Source organism: Chinchilla lanigera, unplaced genomic scaffold (assembly GCF_000276665.1).
Source record: "Chinchilla lanigera isolate Chin_1 unplaced genomic scaffold, ChiLan1.0 scaffold00027, whole genome shotgun sequence".
Lineage (NCBI taxonomy): Eukaryota > Metazoa > Chordata > Mammalia > Rodentia > Chinchillidae > Chinchilla > Chinchilla lanigera.
The window spans coordinates 19,571,324-19,588,228 of record NW_004955428.1 but is presented as its reverse complement, the minus strand read 5'-3'; the positions used below and the strand labels follow the sequence as shown (position 1 = coordinate 19,588,228).

Sequence of the window (16,905 nt, the reverse complement as noted above, 5' to 3'; positions counted from 1 at the left end):
CAAAGTTGTATTTTTTAAGTGATTGGAAATTCCAAACATTTCTGAATCATGGTCTCATGACATCTCCTGATCTATGCACAGACCCATGGGGAAGGAAACTACTTAATACTGCCCTTTGTGTAGTCTCTGAGCGTTTCAGTTCTCACTTGCCTAAGTTGTGTCTTACACCAAAATTACTTCTAAACACACAAAAAATTGATGTTAAAAGCAGCAGACTACTGATGTTAAAAGACAACAGTTTTTACAGTTTTCTTGTTACTAACTAAAGTCCTGAATGGTATTTGCTAAATTGCTTCTGCTGGAAGTTAAAGTACTTATTTTGCTAATGTTCTAGCAGATAGAAATACTTAGAATATCTCAACTTTTCATTTAAAATAAATTCTTAAAATGTGATATAGTTCAGGTTGTTAAGGACGATTTGGCGACCATTTATCCAGTGAGCAGTGCTTGGCTTCTCTTCCTCTTTTAAAACAAGGCCGTTGTAGCTCTCTCTACTCTCACTGCTGCTGACTCCTATTCAGTGCCAAAATATACACTTTAATAATTGTTTCTAATACCATAGTAACTACAGAGAGATACAGCAGTACCTTATAACTGTTTACAAAGGATCAAATTTGATGCCAAATAACAGAAAAGCACAGTTTTGGGGACAAATTAAAAATTAAATACACCAGGGTAGCTGCTTGGGAAAATGAACAGTATATAATCTAATATCTTTAATTTTATGTACATGGATATAATGCATGTCAACTTTGTACATGAGATAATACAGTATTTAAACATTTTACTCAACAAATAAGAATTTACAACAGCAATATAACTGACTAGAGGGCTGTCCACTTAATAATACTTAGATTAGATCTGTACTTTAATAGGAAAAGAATTTAATAGTTTACAATCATAGAGACACTGACATTTAAAACAAGATTTTATAAAATAATTTATATATATTCTAGCATCTATAGAGAGGAATGTTTTGCATTTGTGGATGTGTGCAATGAATGGCATATTTTAAATTTTTAGGTAATAAAATAATTTAGAAGCAGTTCATGCAGTGGTCAAAGCAAGGGATGGCAGTTCCTTCAAGATGTCCTCTATCTTTGACATCAACAACATCAGACACAGACTAGGTACCAAGGGGGTACACTAGAACAAGTCTCCTCCGGGCTTTTATAAACATCAGTATACACGTGCTGATATCCTTCCTTCCAAAGGTCACCATTTGTACCAGTCACAACTTTTTTCAGCTGTGTGAATACTCAGTCTGTAGGTAAAATGATTCGAAGTCCTTCCTGGGGTTCTACATAATATATCTCTATACCAGGTGACTAACAGAACTTCCTGGTTTTCACGATTTTACTCTGATACTTCACTGAGTGTCCCCCATGTCCTATGACATAAACATCCAGCAGGTAAGATTTTCCAGGCTGAAGATCTTTAATGGTTTCTGTAGTCACTGCTTTCTGCAGGTTCTGGCTATGAAAATATTTACAGAGGACTTTTTCGGATTTCTTCCTCGTGTCTGGTCCTAGGCATTGGTTTTGCTCTCTTTTCTTCTGGTCTGCATTGTAGCTGTCATCCACTTCTTTTTTGTAGATGCAGAACTTGTTCCTCTCCTGGGTGCCCAGCCAGGCCACTGTGGCTGAGGAACAGGTGCGGAGCTTATCGAAGGCTTTGATCCTCGTGTCTTCAGGAAGAGAGGGGAAGGACTGCTTACTAGGCCTGGTGGTGGCTAGAATTTTCAACATAGATGCTCCTTTCTTGTTTCCTTTCAGTCGAATGAGATACTTTCCTTTGGGTTTTCCCCTCAGCTGAAACTGCCGGATGCCTTCCACGTTCTGAGACAGAAGAAGTTTCCCATCTCTTCTCACTTGAATCTGGACAGCATCCAGGCAAGAGTGAATAAAGATGGTGACTTTTTGGTGAGAAGACACTGGAGCAAACCGGAGAAACTTTGCTCCCTTCCTTTTAACAAATACGTCTGTCACTTTCCCATCTTTGAGCTCCACGGTCTTCTGCTTTGCTTCTTCCTTGGTCCTGGCAAAGGTACCCACATAGGCGGTGCTTGTGTTGCTGTTGGTGTTGACCACAAAGATGTCAAAGTAGTACTGTGTGTCAGGCTTCAGGTCAGAAACGGTGAAGATGTTCTTGTTTCCGATGCAGATCTGCTGGATGTCAACCTTGGGCCTCGAGTAGACGTGCCGCCCCAGTTTTGGAGAAGGCTTTACCAGGTAGCTGCGTTCTTTACCCAGATTATCTGAGGGAAATCCAAAGTGGGCAAAGTCAAAGGGGCTGAAATCCAGCCCGGGTTTTGGTGCCATCATGAAAGCATCGTCCGCACTCAGCTTTGCATCCACTGCGCAGAGACTTTTAAAGTTGTGTTCTCTGTTGATGACCACACAGTACTGGATGGGTTGTTTCAGCAAAGAGGCTGTGGGGCTCGGTTTCCAAGCCAAAGTGACTGTGGTGCACCCCAGGGAAGTCACATCTACTCTGGGGTCATACGGTAATTCAGGGTACGGCTGATCTGACTCTGGAGTAGTGGTGGCATATACTTTGAAATGTGTGTCTTTTTCTGTTGAAAGAAGCTCCAATTGATATAACCCAGATGGAGAGCTAGAAGAGATGAAATACTCCACATCATTGCCCTTGTAGGAGAACAACTCTGTGCCTTCCTCATTAATGATCTGTTGCTTCTGCTGCTCAAGAGGTTCGGGGTCACCTGGAAGGGACGAGAGAAACGCAGGCTGGGTGTCACTCTGGGCTTGCAACCTCAAATCCTGTTTCCAAGCTTATCTTACCTTTTCTACATTTTAAAGACAATATATGTCCATAAGAAAACAGGATATATAGGGAAATAACAAGGTGAAAGTCATCCATTAATTCATTATGCCGAGACAGTGCTTTATCACAACTTCAACTTATTTCTGCCTACTCTTTCCTATTTTTATGCAGTTGATACTATTTTCACTTATTTTTCTCGGTACCTTAGTAACATTTATTTTCATGCATACATGTATCTAGACAAACCTCTACTTTTTGAATCCTGTTTTCCCACTTAATATATATCAAAAAGTAATACTGTTGATTTTTGACCATAAATAATGCCCTTACATATGTATAAGGCTTTTTTGTATTTAAATTATTTCTTCTTCTTTTTTTTTTTTTTTTTTTTTTGTCTTTTTAGAGACAGGATCTCACTATGCAGTTCAGGCTGGCCTTGAGCTCACTTTGTAGCCCAGGCTGGCCTTGAACTCACAATGATCTTCTTGCCTCAGCCTCCTGAGTGCTGGGATTACAGGCGTGCGCCACCACATTAAATTATTTCTTCAGAACAGCATGCAATTAGTGGAATTTTTGGATCAAAATTGATAATGTTAATCCTGACTGCCAATCTACTTACTGAAGGAGTCCTATCAGTTTATATTTTGATGGTCAACCTTTTCACTATTGTTAGCAGGATTGGACAATCTTATTGACATATAGAATATAAAGCATCAGAGTAACTAAGAGTCAGTTTCCAGAATGCGTATCTAGGATTAATACAGAGGAGATAATGGAAGTTAATTGTACATCTTTTACTTATGTCAACATTGGCTATCACATAGATGTCAGTGTGTAGATACCTAGCCAGAAGCTGGTGAAAGACTGAGTAACCAGAGTGGGAACAAACTTTTTCCAGCTCATCACTGTAGGCTGAAAGTGAGGTACACAGAATTTTGTATTCCTGAACTATGTGGTGAACACAATCAGCACAGGACTGTTACTGTAAGTTCATTTTCTTTATCTAAGTCTCCTCACTCCCTCCAGCCATTTCCACTGTTTGTGAAGTGTGACGTTTGCTGTCCTTTGTGAGCCATATCTTGCCAAGTGCTTTACACAACACCAGTTGTCCAGGCTTCACCTGTGAGCTATGATGCTCTTAAAAGGGCCAGCCTCACTCCAGGGCCCATATATACTCTTCTCATTGCACTTGCATCTCACTCTTTGTTTTCCATTATCTACATCTTCCTTAATTGCAAACCCCTCCTCCTACTGACTTTCTTTTCTTCTTGGTCTTTGCCACTAAAGGCTTCTCTGCTCCTCTGTTTGATTATTCCCCAGAGGTCCTTAAACTTGGCTGCATACTAGAATAGTGTATGGGGAGCTTTTGCAAATTTCAATGTCCGAACTACACCTCATAGTAATTAAATCGAAACTTTGAGGGGAAAATCCAGGCCTCAACAATTTTTAAAGCCTTGCAGGTGATGGGAATGTTCAGACAAGATTGCAAACGACCATCACAGAAGTCAAACCTCTTGGCTTTCCCCTAATCCTTCACACTGCTACCTGCCTTTCCTAACCTTTTGTTTCACCAGCATCAGTGTTATCCTTCTCCCCTATCTCCGCCTCAGCCTCCAGCTTCACCTGTGCATCCCGCACCTGTGTCAATTTCTCTAATTTGGAGAGGGCTCTATACTTCACAAGCCACTGATGCATCCACGCAGCGGCCCAAGGCCAGCTCTGTCCTCTGCTTACCTGAGCCTTCCCCACTGGTCTCCTCAGGCAGCTCCTGGAGACTCAGCTTCCACTCCAAAGGTGCGTCACAGGGAGTCACTGTGACTGACAGTGGGGTATTGTCCTCTTCAACTACAAAGAAATACCTGTAGGAAAGTGGACCAATTCAGAGCATGATAATTCTAATACTAAAAATCAAGACTTACTGGAAAAATTGTTTCATATTTATTCCTTTAACAGAGTAAAATTGGCTGCTCAGCTCAAAACATAATACAGCCTTCACTGTGGAAGTCCAATAGTCCCAGGAGGGCTGGGGATTTAGCTCAGCGGCAAAAGCGCCTGCCTGGCAAGCGCAAGGTCGTGAGTTCGGTTCCCGGTACCGGAGAAAAACCAAAAAACAAAAACAAACAATAGTCCCAGGATTCTGCAACCAGATTTGGCATTAACAAATAAGATGTGAAATCATAAAAAGACATGAACCAAAAGAATTCTGAGTTAAAAGTCAACCCACACTTGTATCTAAGTACTACTTAAAATGGGTCCTGCCATTGGAAAGTAAGTCATAATCAAGAAGAATTCCTGGGTGTGGGGCCTTACAAGCATTGTGTTTTCTATAAATTTGGTGATAAGTTTGCACATTACCCTCTGCTTGTCTACTATTTCAACAGGTCATTTTCACAGCAACCTAGTTCTGAAATGTATATTGATTTATGGCAAGATAACACAGCCTTCGCAGTATCACATTAGCGATTTTTATTCAAATTTACTATTCCATATCCTTTTGGATAAAAGGATCTAATCACCATTTGAAGAATAACTTTTAAAAGTAAAGATACCTGTGTCCACCAGTGAAAAGACACATTTTTCTATTATTTTTTTCACTAACATTTCCTACTGAATTAAATAAATTAACAGTTTTAAAGCAGAGTTTTAAAAAATCAAGACATTCAGCTCTGTGCATTTCCCTCAGACTTTTAAATGATGCATTCAAGACTTTTAGGGAAAATAAAAATATTGCTGGACTATGAAGATGTGGTGTACTCTTACTCCAAGTAACTGAGATGATTTCGTGTAACTGTCTTTCAGAGCCCATACTCACTATGCAAAGCAGGAGTTGTGGTTTCAGTGCTTGAAGCCCAGAGCTCTGCTCCCTTCTCAGTAAAATTTCTGGTCATTCTGGGCAAAAATTTTGGGGTCATTCTTCACTTTCTTTTCCTTTCCACTCCACATACAGTGGATGAGCAGACACTTGTTTGATTCCACTTTTAAAATATATTAGAACCTATTTCTTTGTTATATGATCTGCCTGTTTCCACCTGCCTGATCCAAACCTCCCTTATCTCCTACCCAAGTCTTGCAATAACCTCCCGACTGGTCTCCCTCACCCGGTTCATCTACTCCTCCCCATCTAAGCAGAGTGACCCTTGCAAACCTTCTAAGTAGCATTCCTCCTTGCTCCAGCCCTCCAGAGCATAGTTCAGAGTATGAGCCACAAAACTTCTAATGCTTCACAATTCCTTCATGTTCAGACTCCAAGAAAATCTCTAAACTCTTCTTTCACTTTCTCTCCCCATCCAGCTTCTTATGAATTCCTGCCTCTGTGTGCTTGCTGTTCTTCTACTTGAGGGACTCCTCCTCCAGGCAGTGGCCAGACTGCCTTTAGCTCTTGACTCAAGCCCCGTTTCCATAGACCCACTTTGCTCCCTTATGTACAATATCACTTTCTTACCATGAAGCTCTTTTTTATCCGATTTTCTTCAAAACACTTATATACCTATTGTACATTTCCTTCATTATTATTCCATCTCCTTCAACTAGAATGAATGCTGTAAGCAGTTAAGACACTTGATTCATTGATATAGACTAGTGGCCCAAAGAATTCATGAAATATTTGTTGAATGAATCAATGAATTGCTATTTACAAATTCACCTCCAGATATTTTACTGTTTCCAAAACATTCTTTATATTGCACCAGAATTATTTCTTTAAAAAGTAAATACAGTATGTGATTTCAGCTTAAAGCCCCTCTGTAACTGTAGATTTTAGCTTTGGGGGAAAATCCATAATTATTCCTCAGTGGCCTGGTCCTACCCACTGCCCCAGTCTCTTGCCCTGGCCCCACCTCTTTACCTCTCTGTACTTCGATCACAGAGGACTTCTCTTGCTTCCCAAACCCCACCCCATCTGAGAGCCTTTGGGATGTGGATGTAGTTTTCCCTGTCTGGAGTTCACCACTTGGCCGCAACTCATGTAAGTGTTGCTTCTTCAGAGATATCTCTGCTGGCTCAATCTGGATCAGGGCCGCAAATGTTCTCACAGTATCCTACAACCTTAACTCCCACCACTTCCTACAATATACACTCTGAGTATACATTTGTATGATTTTTCAAATTAATGTCATTTCCCAAGGGGCCCAAGGGTTATCTTTCCATGTCAGTGTATTGCCAGCACTAGCACAGATTTCTCCATGTAGCAGGTACTAGATAGACATTTTTGAATGCATGAATTACTGCATTCATAAAGTCAAGAATCTTAATGCTACTCTCATTAATGGAGCTGGAGAAGATGTGTATCGGCAATCTCTTTCTATTTGAAGATACAGGATGTGAATGAAACTTATGTTTTTTTCTCCTTACCCCTGATGAATATAGAGATAGAGAGTTGGGATTGGGGCAGTGGGAGGGCAAATAAACCAAAGACCCTACAAAAACCAAACAACTTGTTTACAAAATAGTAGACAATCATCTGGATGCAATAACTCATCACTGAGCTGCTTATTGCAGTTCTTTGTACCTGAACCACCCTTGAAGAAGTGTCAGAGGCTTAATTTTTAATACAGCCTACTTTGGGGGAGAATTTTTGTTCCTTTGGCCAGGCTGAATGTGTGATGTTAAGCACAACAACACAGCTAAATCTACTTGTATGACAGAGAAAGAGATACAACAAAATAATTTACTTGGCTTTATGTAGGTGAAATAGCATTCAAAACTTCTTGTTTGTTTTGGGATCATGTGAGTAGCATATGAAACAGACTTTAAAGTAGAAAACAATGGGCAAGTTCCTCTGCAACCTTTCCTTTCAAGCAGGTAAGTAGTTTATCTCGAGTAAGCATCTGTGTCTTAGTAACTTACATAAAGGCCATAGACAACTAATAACAGGTACAATGCTTCCCTTCCACATGATAATTCTTTCCATAAGCAGCAGAGAATTCTGTAGGGGCCTGCGATGGTGAACCTTCTAGAGCTTTCGATGATATCAAAGCACCAGCTTGAGCACCCATGCCATAGGTTTGCCACTGCTGCATGTAAGCTAATATTTTCATACTGAAGCATTTATGGTGAGGGATAAATGATAATGTGAATAAACATAACAGCCGGGCAGGGATTTATTGTCTACCCTGCACAAACACATGGAAAAGAGTGGCAATCAGAGATGACAGCATGTGGTCTCTGTTCAGATACTTTCCAGTGCCAAAGGCTGAGGGATAAACATACCATTAGACATTTAGCTTTTGAAATTTATGCATAGACAGAAGAATAACTGATCAATTTGTTGTCTTTTTTGTGTTCACTACTGCTAAATTTTATCTGAAGTTTCATCTTGGCCTGGAACATCAGTAATGATTATGTGTGTTTACCTTCCATGACCCTCTGCCCCCCCAGTGATGATCCTTGTAGCGTGACCTAGCTAGTGTAAATAAGCACCTCACTCAGCTGTGGATATCAAGGGCCTCCATAATTATTTTGGGCAACAAAAATAAAGGTTAAACAAATGAAAGATAAAAAGGATGGGAGGGAAGTAATACTTTCTAATATGTCATAATAAAACACTACTTCAAAGCAAAAGTTAAGTGTAATTTTAACACTACTTTTAAGGCTAAAACATTTAGCTTTTGAGATACTGGATGACCAAAGAGGATAAGCTGTTCATTTGATTAGGTGATTCGATTCTATACTGTAGAATGTAGGATTTAAAGAGTACAGCAAAGAAAGCAATGTATAAGTACATGTGGGAAATGAAAATGATTCCTAAAGAAAACTTTTGATTTGTTCTGATTCACTCAAAAATCTGAAGCGACAAAGCAATATGGAAAGCAAACTGTGCAGTGAGAATTCAGTTAACCATAAAGATTAATTTGCAGTCCCGGAACTGCTTTCTATATCCGTTCCTGTTTGTCAGACTGGACTGAGTCTTTGTAAGGACTGAGACCGCAAGTTCCTTCAGTGTGATCACCTTTTCACTTCTTGCCTTCATCTGTATGAACGCCATTTAAAGATTAGAATTATTTTAGTTCAAATCGGTTCTTAGTTTAGTGTATTCTTTCAAAAATTATTTCACTCAGACAGTGAAAACCACATATTACTTCGCTTCTGTCAAAATAGAGAAACTGATGATCTGCCCTCATTCTGCTTGACCAAACGGTGATAACAACTGGACATTAACTGAAGAGGTTAACACCACCACCTCTCCTCATTACTGTTAGGGCCAGGGATATAGCTCAGCAGCACAAACACCTGCCTGGTAAGCTCAAGGTCCTGAGTTTGATTCCTGGTACCAAAAGAAAAAAATCACCATTACTGTTGCTCAAACTCAAAAAGTTATTTAAAGATCTGGTACATCCCAATTTGGGGAAAATGAAGTTTTACTTCTTAGAATGCTAATGTGTCTAGTTAAAAGGAGAAATTTTTTTAAAAGGAGCAATTGTTTTTGAAATGTAATTATTCAGAGCTTAAGTACGAAAGGTACAGAGGGTTAGAGGATTGTAAAGTAAGTACTAGTACATATCACTGGTTTGTAGTACATATTGTTTATATATTTTTTCTAAAAATATTTGGAAACACTGTGTGAGCCCATTTGCTGATGTTGGAGTTAAGGAAATGAACACAGTTTTTATGATCAATTCGATTTTCTTAGAATCTGATAATATTTGTTAAGGAAATATTATCTTTATAAAACTTCATGTACATCCTTGAAGAATCATATATTAATTTCATTTTAATCCTACAGAGTCTTTCTTAGAAAAACCCTAGTATGCTGAAGATAAGGAATAATCATTGCAGAATGTAAACAATGCAACATTGCCTCCTCCACCCAAGAGGAGACCACAATCAACAAGAATCAGCCTCAATTTTGATTAGAAGTTGCATTGGCACTTTTCTTTCTTACTTAGAGAAAAGAGGTAATGCTGCTAAACTAAATTACATCTGAAAAGTTACTTTTTTTGATGAAGGCAACTTTTGTGAGCTTACTGATACAGAAAGTACGGCAGGAAGAATACCTTTTAGGTGTATCTCTAAAGAGATAACCGCTAATTTCAGCTCCGTCTGGAATGACTGAGGAGTCATGAAAAAATGCTTTGTCCCGGATCTGCATCTGGAAAAGCTCCTCATCTCGAGTGGGCAGCTTCTGGGTCCTTGAGGCGAGGGGTACCAGCAGCCACAGCAGACACCAGTAGGGCAGCACCATCCTGGGGCAACAGAAGTGATCACTTGGGTTAGCTCTGCAGGCACACATTCAGGCAAGTCTGAAACTTCCCTAAGTGTCCACACAATTTCAGCTGTGATGGGAACGTAGGGATATACAATGTGTCTTGGAAACATGCACGTGATCTTGAAGGCAGCTCTTCTGTGTTTATTTTTTCTTCAAATTATTTCATGATGTTAAGAAAGAATTTTCCAGAACTTCAAACATTAAATAGATTTTGAAATGAAAGACAGTTGATGCCTAAATTTCCCTGAATATTTAGAGAGGAAATCCTTACCTCATTATGGCAGAAGACAATCTGGTCATTATAGATAATGTCCTATCAGTGTCTTAAAACTTGAACGAGGGTGATCATTTAGAGGCAGTCCTTTCAGCCATTATGAGTTGTGCCAATGCTTGGTCAGACTCACTGCTCAGCAGTCACATTATTAATTGCTGCTATGGTTAAACTGTTACTTTCAGCATGTGTCCCAAGACCCACTGAAAGCCAGAAAATGAGCAGTATGGTATTTTTCTTCTTCCTTAAAATTTGACTAAAGAGTCTATATAGCAATATGTTTCTCACAAAATCAGATTTTCATAAATCAGAAAATGTTTGGAAATTAAAGTTTCACTTCCTCATAGGTAAAGCAATTTGTCCAAAATCATTAAGTGAGCTGTTTATTGATATCTAACTGTTATAGATTTCCAGACTCTTCAGTATTTACTCTAAAGCTCCAACAAGTTGGAAAATGGGCTTTAATTCTCACTCTCAGAAGCCAAGACAGACCTTGGAAAGTCGTCTGTTTAAAACATTGGCCTTACCCCCTGTCGGTGTTTCACTGAGCTACGTTCTGGCATTCGTCACTAACTTCCACCAAAGATAAGTGACTAAGGGTCAGTCTGTAGTGCTCACTGCTGTAGTAATGTTGTCAAGGACAAAGTTTTCTATGCGTCTGTTTTCTTGTGGTGAAGTCCTAGGCATTAGTGACAGGCTTTGCTTCCCTGGATGATTTGGTAAATTTTTTTTCTTTCTCACAGAAAGAACTATGTGAGGAATTATTTTCTCTTACCTATTTGATTTAGAATACATCAGGGAATTCAAGCATTACAAAAATGTGGTCTTTTTTTTCACATTTAAGTACTTTAGTGAGAAAGTTAAATGTAAATATTTGCAATAATTTCAAATGAGGTAAATGGCAGTTTTATTTTAAAGGTATTACTAGAGAAGTGATGAATTCACCTCTATGAAAAACATCATCTGACTTTAATTTTTCTTTCTTTTATCAAAAGTGTAGTCAGATAATTAAGCAATTTAGAAAGGAGTAAACATTTTCTTTTTTAAAATGATAGGGTGGGTAGTTTTTCATTATATTCTGTCAATATGTCTCCTCTGCCTTTTGTTTTGTAGTGTAGTTTTCCATTTAAAATATCTGCAGTTATTGAGAGTGTGTATAAAACTAAATTCACTAACTGCCTTACCATACTTACACAATTACTCTGTCTAGTTGGTACTATTCCTCTATAAAAATAAATTTTCATTACAAAACCAGAGAAAGGATACAAATCCAGTGAGTCTGACTGCAAAACCCAAACTTTCACCCTCAGTAATATCTCTCAGGAAAGCCATATTAATTTCTTATTTCCCATTCCTACTGTTAGGTGAACTGTAATTAAAAGAAAAGTTGACTGAACAGTAAGAAATATGACCTTTGGTTTCAGCCCATAAATAGATATAAAATCTTTGGCAACTTAGTTGGCCATTCCAGATGTCAGTTTGCTGAAGAGTTTATTCAAATGGACAATGGATCTGTGACTGAATACTGAACTCTTCTTCACGACCAGCTGGCACTTAAGGAATAAGACCAGCCCCCTTGAGCTTCATTAAATGACCTGTCCTTCAGATGTCCAGGTGATTTTCAAGGAGAAATCCAAGGGAAGTTGGGGATGTAAGTAAAAGCTCCTGTGAGTTACTCATAGTAAACAAATGTTATGTCTATTAGAAGTGGCTGGATGTACCAAAATCAAAGACAGTTAACTTGTTCTAAGCAAATAGGGACATGGTAGACTGAATTGGATAGGGCCTGTACCTACCACCCTCCATCCTTCCCCTCTTCTGTTCTTCCTGGAGCTAACAGAAATGGAAAATCTGAATAGCATTTGATTTCACTAAATATTTAAAATTATGTGCCCTAGAAATATTTATCTGAGCAAAATAGAACATATTTAGTTTACTTATGCTTGTAGTACCATCCCCAAAATATTGACTGCTGAAAGCAGAACAGGCCAGACAATTCTTTTTTAAAAGTCCTTTTAGAAGTGGTTAGGATTTGGCTGTCTGCATGGATGAGGACCAGAGGGCAAGTATACCCCTGGAACACTTCTGTGTGGGATACTTGGGCACATTTGCCCTGGAGCTACTTAAAGGCAGCCCTACCTCATTAGGTGCCCTTAAAGCTGTCATCTGCGGTGCCCCTGGATAACGCAGGCCAGCTAAGCTGCCCAGCACCCCAGGATATTCAGGGTATTCGGGTTGTTTAGGTCAGGCCCAGAATCAGAGAAATAGATAGTCATTATTGGCAGGCGTGTCACTGACATCTTCAACTGCTGTTGAGAACGGATTTCTCTTTATTAAATCAGCTATTTATAATATATGAATTTCAAGGTAATAAAGTTAATAAATATTGCTGTGTACATGCTGTATACCAGGCACTTTTTAAAGTGTGTTATATGTATTATCTCATCTAACAGCACTAACATCCCTGTGATTTAGGCGCTATTATTATTTTCATTTTAGAAATGAACAAACCGGCCTAGAATGGTAAGGACACATAGTACATGCTATATGATGTGAAAAATAGGAATTACTCCTCATGAAAGTCTTTAAAGTATGACAAATCTTATTCATGTATATTCTCCACATCAGTTACTTAGCACTTTAATATTAGGAAACAACTTCAGGCAATTTCCCCCAGTCTCTGTTTCTGCACGTCTTGCAGTATAGGCCCTGACTGCCTTAGTGGAACAAAAGTTACATTTCAAGAATGTTTGTAAAGTTGAATATTCTTTATCTGGAACTTTTAGGACTGGAAATGTTTTAAATTGGGGATTTTTGTGGATTTTGGAGTATCTGCATAGATAATAAGATATCATAGTGCTAAGACCCCAGTCTGAACATAAAATTCACTTATGTTTCTTATATCTTTTTCACGTGGCTCAAATGTAACTTTGTACAATATTTTTAATAATTCTGTGTATTAGACAAAGTTTAATGGTATGGAGTTTTCCACCTGTGGCATGACGTTTGCCATCAAAAAATTTGGATTTAGAGCATTTTAAATTTCTGATTAGGGATGGTTACCCTTTTGTACAGTCTGGAAAGATAAACCTTTGGTTCAAAGAGTGAGTGTGATTATTACCCCTTGTAAACCACATGGGTTCCCTAAACTCAAGGCTTCTCTACTGCAGGGAACCTCACTACCTGACCTGCTGTCTCTCTGTGTCATCGGGAGTTAGGATCAGGTAGTCAGTAGAAAAAAACAATGATACCGTGCCTACTGCTACTGCTCTGACTAAAAGGTCCTATGTCTCTGACCCAAGAATCTCTTGCCTTCTTCTAGTGCTCTATCTATGAAATTACAGACAACTATTATCTAGCAAACTTTTTACAGTTTTGGACATTAAGCTTTTACTTAGGAAATTATTTTACTGTTTCATTCCTTTATTTCCTCAGGTAGATATTTTAATTTAAATTATCACTAATAAGGAACATAAATCAACCTCTTTTTTTAACTTTTAAAAATGTTTAATTAACATAATAATTTTACAGTACGTTGATTTGATACATGTTTACAATATGTAAGGATGAAGTCAGGGTAATTATCATTTCCATTTCCTTAAATATTGATTATTTTGTGTGCGTGCCTTGCAAACTTTTGAAGCCTTTCTTCAAATTCTAATAAAATATATAACAGATTATTGAATACTATGGTTGCTCCTCTGTACTGTAGAAAACTGGGGCTAATTATTTTATTTAACTGTTTTGGTACCTGATATCCAACCACCCTCCATTTCCTATTTTGTTAGTTTATCAAACAAGCCATTACTTCCCCCAATTAAAATCCTGTCAGATCACACTTTTTATTTCTAAACCATTCAACCATGTTAATCATCATGATAATTACTGGCAAAACAGATATTTTTCCCAAATTAGTATGACCCCAAAATGTAGGGATTTCTCTTCTGTCACATTATGGTTTTTAAAGTGTTATCTAATAACATTTAATTATTATTAAGAAAATATTTACTTAGATATTAGAAAACATTAATCATTTGTTCAATTTGATGAGGTCAGGGGCAGGTTTTTTGAAAAACAAAAGTATTTAAAAGGAGTACCAAATACAACTTATCAGAAATTATTTTGCACATATACTGTATATGTTTTACAACTTATATTCTTATCAAAAACTGAAGGTTTACTTAGAGACTATTGAATGCTAGTTTTTAGCTTTTATATATTTCTATTCTCTAGCAATAAAATGTTTTCTCTGAGACATTCAGTTTAAGAATGAGTCACTTTAACCAAGAACAGTAAATTAATTCTTCTTAAGGCTAAGCCTTGTAAGTTAGTGTATAAGAATAGACATCTTTGAGATGTCTAAAATTACAAAAGTGCCCTCTAATGGCATAACTTTTCATTTCTTTTTGTTAGTTCTAGGCATCCAGAGCTTATTTAAAATTTAAGTTAAATAAAACTAATCAGAATTTCACTTTTGGCACCACTCTTTTTTCATGAGTATCTTAGGAACTATGTCTGTGGAGCAAGAAATCTTGCTTTTTACAATGGAGGCTGTAAGTCAAATAGAAGTAGACAGTTGCTAAAATGACTCAATTTTTTTTTTTAATTTTCTAGGCAGATCAATCAACTTGCTGCACATTTATTCACACCCAGAATAAATTATGTGATTTCCTCCTAATTATTGAAAATACTGACTTCCTCTGTGTGGATAAAAAGTTGTGAAATGAAGCATACGGATGTGAGTCTAAAACTGTGGCATTACCTATATTGTCAAAGTCCTCCTTCTTATTTAGCACACATCTTTAGGGCCATTAAAACTAAAGAGAGAAAAGATTCCTAATAATCTGGTACACCTTACTATTTGGAAAATAGACCACTGATGATGTGAAGTAGTTTTATTTTTTTGAATGCCAGTGTATCCCAGGTGAAAAGAAATTGTATTCAGAGTATAATTCCTAAACTTAAGCCATGTGTTCTACTGTGATGAAAGCAGAAAGAGTTTGGACAGTAAATAAATTTAAATATATGTAGTTATATATGTATACATATGTGCTTTTAGGTCAAAATATTTAGACCACTATATAAGTCCAATTAGTTGATGGGGAAATAAGCATAAATAAGTAGTGGTCCTAAAAGAAGAACCTTTTCAAATTAAAGAAGAGGCACTTGCTGCCCATTCCCTGGTAAGAAGGTATGGTGGATTAACTAATGGTCAGGTTGAGCGGGAACTTCCAGCTGAACTGCGTCAGCGTGGTTCTGGGTGTGGAACATCCACCTGAGGATTGTTGCCAGTGGCATAAAAGGAGAACTAGAAGGGAGTTGCTGGAGAAGCTTGTGGCCCTGGTTTTCCTGATTCAAACTCAACTGTTCTCATCGACGGAGGAGCTCGGTTCCTCACTGTTGCTGACTACAAGCACAGGTAAACACTAGAGCTCTCAAGATGTACAGAGTGGTTTTCTGTTTAATATTTTAGAATTGTGATGATGCAACTGCTTCTAACCCTTCTCTAAAGGGCGTGTATAGCAAGGGATGAATTAAAGACAAGTTTCAATAATATGCTACTGAATAGATATGAAGCACTTTCATTGTTGCCCAAGGGAGTCTCGGGTAGGGCAAATGGTGGATATCAGAAAATGCACAAATAATGATAAGGCACAATTTTCAGCACTAATTTAAACTTTTATTCTCTGGATCTTTAGTATAGTTAAAATAAATGGTCAAAGTTTTCCCAGAAACCTATGGAAATGCATGGAAATTAAAAATGGTCAAAAGGTGAGCAAAGCAAAATCTTAAAGGGCATTTGAGTAATTAACTAGTGTGTTAAACAAACTCTTAGGATGACCTCTATCAGCACAAACATACAGTATGCCTAAAAACAAATGAAACTTTGCTTACAGTATCCACAGCAGCTCTCCTACTGCCAATTTGCACAATTTATCTTCAATTACACAAGATAAACTAGTCCATTTACTAGTCTTGGTTTAACCTCTGATTCATCTAGTGAACACAGATTTATTACCTGAATGTGTAAACGGTGATAATGAATACATAAATCTGGATTTTTCTTTTACTCCTTTAAAAATGTATCCAATGGATTTAACTACAAATCCTAATTAAAAATATAAGGTGTAAGGAAATATTTCAAACCACTAGAAATTTTGCCTTTAATGTTTCCAGACTCTTGTTTAGTTATGTTATCTCACTAATGCAAGGAATTTTCAAATCTTGTAAATAAAGTTCTCTTGGATTTTCATGTAACTGCCTGAGGCTTTCTGAATAGAAGGCCTGACGGGATATAAGTTAAGACATTGTGACCTTTTTCACATCTGTAGATTCCCCAGAACAGAAGCCAACAACTCTACCTACCTGTGATAATAGGACCAAAACAAATTCCTCCAACCCTCTATCACCAATAATGAAGGTCCTGTAAATTCTTTTTGGGAATATGTGGACATATTTGATAAAAATGTTATCAAGTACTTATATCACATGTTACAAAATTTAACATCAAATTCATCAGGATACGTATGATACACAACTTAAAAACACACTGTAGTATCAAGGTTCATTTAAAAACTACCCAATGTAGCCAATCATGTATGGGCTACAAACTTGAAATAAATTTACAGTGGCCTAAAAGAAGGAT

General features: G+C 37.6%; 1 protein-coding gene across 1 annotated transcript in view; it reads right to left on the bottom strand.

Annotated features, from left to right (window-relative positions):
- Positions 1–516: 516 nt before the first annotated feature.
- The window catches only part of Ndnf (neuron-derived neurotrophic factor), a 35,220-nt gene continuing 18,831 nt past the window's right edge, over positions 517–16,905 (bottom strand). The window contains exons 2-4 of the mRNA XM_005386790.2: positions 9,777–9,965; positions 4,519–4,643; positions 517–2,722 (exon numbers count right to left, since the gene is read on the bottom strand). Of these exons, the coding sequence (XP_005386847.1) occupies positions 1,329–2,722; positions 4,519–4,643; positions 9,777–9,964 (1,707 nt within the window). The 5' untranslated portion in view covers position 9,965 and the 3' untranslated portion in view covers positions 517–1,328. The remainder of the gene's footprint in view (positions 2,723–4,518; positions 4,644–9,776; positions 9,966–16,905) is intronic.